The 5,519-nt window shown below is 42.2% G+C and overlaps 1 protein-coding gene across 1 annotated transcript in view; it reads right to left on the reverse strand.

Annotated features, from left to right (window-relative positions):
- TEKT4 (tektin 4) overlaps window positions 1-5,519 on the reverse strand; it is a 32,571-nt gene that overhangs the window by 7,600 nt on the left and 19,452 nt on the right. The window contains exon 2 of the mRNA XM_009329417.1: window positions 5,230-5,517. Within this exon, the coding sequence (XP_009327692.1) occupies window positions 5,230-5,517 (288 nt within the window). The remainder of the gene's footprint in view (window positions 1-5,229; window positions 5,518-5,519) is intronic.

The following is a 5,519-nucleotide window of genomic DNA, read 5'->3' on the forward strand; positions in this document are numbered from 1 at the left end:
TGAAATAATGCAAAAATAAAGAATTCCCTTGTTGAATGACCTAAAATAAAATGTAAAAACGGATTCCCTGTTGAGGAGATATGCATTCAAATACGACATTTAAAACTGAAGATACAGTTCTCATAATTAATGGCAGTCTAAGACTAGTTAGTGTGAATAAGCAGGCGTAAATGACAACGAATTTTCAACGCCTATCTACTAAATTATTTTTTCTTAACTTTTAAAACAGTTAAAACGTCAGATCGTATGGCTGGGAGGAGCTGTGGCACTAGGTTGAAGATGAAGATCCTTTGATCTAGGTCCCCCAGTCCTGGCTGTACTGTTAGACATGGCGGTACAATCCAGCCTGCTGCCCATCCATAGCTGTGGCTGGCTCGTGGGATCGACGTGGGAGAAGGTCCACACTGCATGAACGCCTGCCAGGTAGCGCTATCTCCAGAGGAGCAGGAGCTGGGAATCTCACATACCACGTGGAGGACTTACAAAATGCCACGTCTGCTCCTTCACATTTTCTTCGCAGAGTAAATTCCATCAACAGCCGTGGCAGAGAGCGCTGCAGCCAGGAGCACAGCTCTCCCGGACTCTGTGATTTCAGCCATAAAAATGTGGGTTATTCTACATTCAAATCCGGGGGTCAGATCTGGGTTTTAGCGAGTGGCAGAATAGGTGACCTTTATGTAGCGCGTGCACACAATTGTGTTGGCAATTCATTTGAAGGCCCAGTCTGCATTAAGAGAAGAAAAGCATGTGAAAGAGTTTTAGTAGCTAGCAGCATCTCTGGTTCAGAGGACAACATTAACTGAGATTTGCATTTCTTCATTTCATGAGAGGACTTGGTAGATGAAATGTCTTTTTTTTCCTCCTTATTTTCCCCATTTATCTCTTCATGTGCTGTCTATTAAAATTAAATACTGTCAAATCTGAAGTGTTCTTGGCTTCTTTTCAGCTGTCTTCTCCACAGTTAACACTAATAATAAACCTCTGTTATTATAAATGGTTGTCAATTAACAGGGAGAGAACATTTTGAAGTTTAGCGTGCCATTTATTTTATTACAATATTTAATGCTTATGATGCAAAAGTTGGATTTTCCTCAAATCTAGTAATAAAACCATCCCAGTTCATGACTTTGTAAGTGTCTGATTAATGGTGCAAAGAAAACGTTTAAGAGCAGATGTTTGTGCCTTCCATGAATTTACAATTTCAGTTTTTTTGCAGCCTGTCTTTTTAACATCAGTGACTTGCAGATGTCAGCAATGTCTAAATGCAGCACCCAGGGCCAGGATGACACACAGTGAGAGAGCAGCTAAGAGGAACTGGTTGAACCCCATGAGAGAGGCTGTGCAGTCGCCCTTGATTACAAATCCAGTTGCATCCATCCGTCAGTAACACCATGACACCAGATGTCCCACACATCAGCACGGCAAATAAAAGCAAGCTAGCTTACAGATCGCACTAGATTTAGACACCCAAACAGCGTGTAACAGGAAGACTATTATTCGTTACAGCTGGGAGTGAAAGCAGGTAACAGTCTTCAAAATCCCAGCTCTGTGACTGGCCTTTTTCCCGCTGGTCTCCAAGAGTCATTTCAAAATCCACAATCTGCAGATGTTGAAAATAAGCACTACACTCTTAACTGAGCTGTCTACGTACAGGACTGTCCTACTGTGCACTGGTTCACTTGGCAAAGCTACAGATCACAGTGTTTGGAAACGGTATTCTGTTGTTTTCCTTGCCCCGTTATTGCAGTTAGCAGGAATACACACATATGTATCCTTTCTCCACTTTTTAAAACTTCAATTTCACACAGTTGACAGGATCTTGGCTAATGCCTTTGTCTTCAGCATCAGGGAATAGCTAGGGCTGACTTCATTGTTGAAGCAAACACACAACAAATCAACACTCTGAGTCTAGGGTAAAAAAATGGCATAAATTAAGTACATCCACTTATTCCACAGTCATATCTGGCACTCAGTTAATGAGTCTGGACACTGGACATGTGGAAATAACCTTGAAATGCAGTATGTATGCAGCTGAAACATGATTTATTGACAGTATACCACCAAGTGCCAAGTCCTTTGCTAGGGCTTACATTTTCAATATTAAATGCGTGCACATAAACATACTAAACTGTCGTTAAACTGATGCAAAGGGGATTCAGAGGAGATGTCATATGGGTTATGAAAGTCAAAAACCTCATACAAAACAGATGCGTGTACTGCTATTTCTGAATTCAGCTATTTCCAATGCAGCAACACAAAGAAAGAAAATTATTCTACTTGAGAGATTTAATCTTCTTTTTAGTCATCAAAGATCCTTCTTTATTGGAAAAAGAATTGTGTCCTTCAACCTCTTTTTCTTAACCAGAACTTCATTAAGAAAAGATTAATGTGCTATTAAGTGGAGTCAATGAACTTCTGAGTAACAGCTGATTCTGTCTGCTATGCACGTGAGGCGTTTTCACTTAAATACCCTCATCCCTCATTCCAGCAGTGGCTATTTAGTGGTGGTATGTATCACAACAGGTGATCTAAATACAATTCCATGCTGCAAAGCAAATAGGACAGATGAGTTGGAACCAAAACTCCTTAAAAGAAATAGATGGTGTGCCAAAAAATAGGAAAACCCCAAATCTTATCTGGATGCATAAAACCTTCATCAGAGATACTTCTGTTTTCTTTGTGAGTCATCTGAAATGATTCCTACCGAACAGATAATGAAAGTGCAATTACATGCAGAGATTGAAAACTGCTTGTGTATGTGTATTTGATGTTGCCTCTTTAAATGTCATCTGCCAAGGGGCTGCTGAAAGGTGGTTATCTCAGCAGGATGCTCTGGGAACTGGGAAATGTTCGTCATTGCTGCAGAAAGCTGAAAGCAGGAACAAAACCTATGTCCTACGAAAAGGTTTTCCACGACTATGTGAAAGGTAGTCCCTTATCCAGACACGCTCTTCTCCCAGTTGCAGATTTCCCCATGCTCCTGTCCATGGGAGCTGGCAGGAACACGGCAAAGGTACCAGAGAATGACGCCAGCACAAGCCTGGGCTGCTAGTAGGAGAGGAAGAATTTCAAAGGAAGGAAATGCGCTAGAATATCAATTAACTGTGTAATTAAAACAGCAAGGAAAAGAATGTCTGTTTCCTAACACAGCTGACTTTTGGAAACTATTTCTTCTTTTTCTCAATTTTTGCACGGGAAGAAAATAAATTACTCCTGATCTCCCTTGCATTACCATTTCTTAAAAGAGTTAAGATTAGAAAGTGACTGGACAAGTAAGCAACATTCAGAAAAAGTATGTCAGTACTTTAGTGATAAAATTTGCATAACTTCTCCAAATAAGCAAACGTAGTAGCACAGAGCTACCAGTGAACTGGGCCATTAACTTGGAAATCTGTGCAGTGAACAGTCAGAATTCATGGAAAAGCAGCTCTAAGTGTCAAGAATTATTAGTCAGTTTTGGAGAGAGTAAGAAATACAAGGTACCATCTGATTTCTTGCAGTGGAAGAGGTGTAGAGTATAGCTGCAGCTTAAAGAGCTGGCAGAGGCACAGAGGGCACATTTTAACATCTATTTGCAAACATTTGTGCCATAAAATCTATTCCTCTGTGAAAATGGGAAGGATTTCCTCTGATATTATGTACTCCTCTTCCCTCTGCACTGGAAAGGTCATTGGCATGGCAACAAAATCTTCATTTCTCAAGAGTCCATCTGCTGCTGGTATACACGCCTCATCTGAACTCACATCATTCTTTTTGGATGACATCCTACTTGGCTGTTGACAGTCTGTCGTCACGAGCACACAATCACAATTTCAGGTGAAGAATTAGCAGCAGCAGCAGCAGCAGATGGACTTCTGAGCAATGAACAAACTATTCTCTGAGATCGGGAGGAAAGAAAAGAAATACAGTAGAGAAATCCTGCCAGAAAATTAGGGTTTTTTGGATAATCTTACACTTCACAATTTCTCTAAAATATCAGCAGCTGATGAAAATAATTTCTTTTCTGTAATCTGTATTTTGTAACAACTCCCACTGAAATATCCTATACACTAACTCTCACGTTTTTATTTTTGACTGAAACAACCTTTTAAATATTGATTACAATTCAGCAACTGTACACAATTCCTCTTCAAAATATTGCTAAATACTATCATGCTAAATACTATCATGCCGTCAACTATGTAAGTCCCTTCAATATTTTTCTAACAACAAATATTAAACATCTGGCTTAATCAGTAACTCATCATGAATCAACTTTCACAGTATATTGGAGGCTGCAGGCAAATAATCATTAATTTACTTGTGGGACACTAGAATATGTATCGTTCCAGAATGAAAAATGACCCAGAATATGTTCTCTGTAACATGTGCAGCCACAATAATTACATCAGCTTTGAAGGCAATCTACATGCAGTGTTGGATCTCAGTGACAGATAACAAAGTGTCAGCTGGAGTGAAGAGTCCTCTACGGGAAGAAAAGGATCAAGCAAATTTCAGGAGAGTCTCAGGTTTGTTGAATTCACGCTGTCAGAAATACCATCTGTCTGTGCCCCCCGCTTGCCTGGAGCTACCACCTCATGGAGGTGTCACACGACTGCATTGTACTGGTCATTGTGCTGTCCTGCAGGACATTTAAAATGATGGTTTGTGTTGAGACACTGTAGTACAGTGTTGGATCACCACCTCGTCATGAACCTTGGCAAGACTACAGCATCAGACTCAGTAGTAACAAGTAGTGGCAGAGACGGCCAGATTTGGACCGCCTGCGCATGGAAACAGGAAAGGAGAATTTCACTGGTCCTGAATAGTCTGCTTATTGGGTACTGCATTTTGAAAGTGTAACCTGCAGAGATGAGGGGACTTTAAGCCGAGCAGAGGCTGGAAGAAGTTTAATGCCAGAATAGGATGCCCACCTTGGTTCAAGAAACCTCTGTTCTGATTTTGTTTGGATCTGGTCTGAGAGAGGGGATCCGGTCTCTTCTAGTCATACTCATGTGATTTTAAATACTTTTTGAAGAGAGGAAGGATTTTAAACAATCCTTCTTAAACCTAGGAGTGACAGAGAGTCAAGGCTGCCAGGAAGGGGCACTAGGCCTCTGTGCATTGCCAGAAGATACCTTCATGAGCTGCAGTTATCACCTACTGACCAAGCTGTTCACCACTTTAGAGACCAGAGCAGCAGTAGGAGAGGGCTGCCAACAACCCTTAACACCCTAACGTCCCGCTCACCTTCAGCAACTCTCTCTCCACCTCATCACTGACCAGGTCCGGGGGTTGCCTCCTCTCCCGGCACTGCAGGTTATCGGTGGCAATGGCATAGGGCACCTTGGTGGCATCGAGCGCCTTTTCCAGCCGCAGCTTCTGGGCCGCCAGCAGGCCCGTCTCGGCATCGAGGTCCTCAATCTCCTTCTGGAGCTCAGCCTTCCAGAAGTAGATGTCCTGCAGGCGCTGGCCCACGGTGGCCGTGGAGTCCTGCTGGGCGCGCTGGGCGGTGGCAGCGGCATGTTCGGCCAGCTCCT

Source organism: Pygoscelis adeliae, unplaced genomic scaffold (genome assembly GCF_000699105.1).
Source record: "Pygoscelis adeliae isolate BGI_AS28 unplaced genomic scaffold, ASM69910v1 Scaffold467, whole genome shotgun sequence".
NCBI classification, from domain to species: Eukaryota; Metazoa; Chordata; class Aves; order Sphenisciformes; family Spheniscidae; genus Pygoscelis; species Pygoscelis adeliae.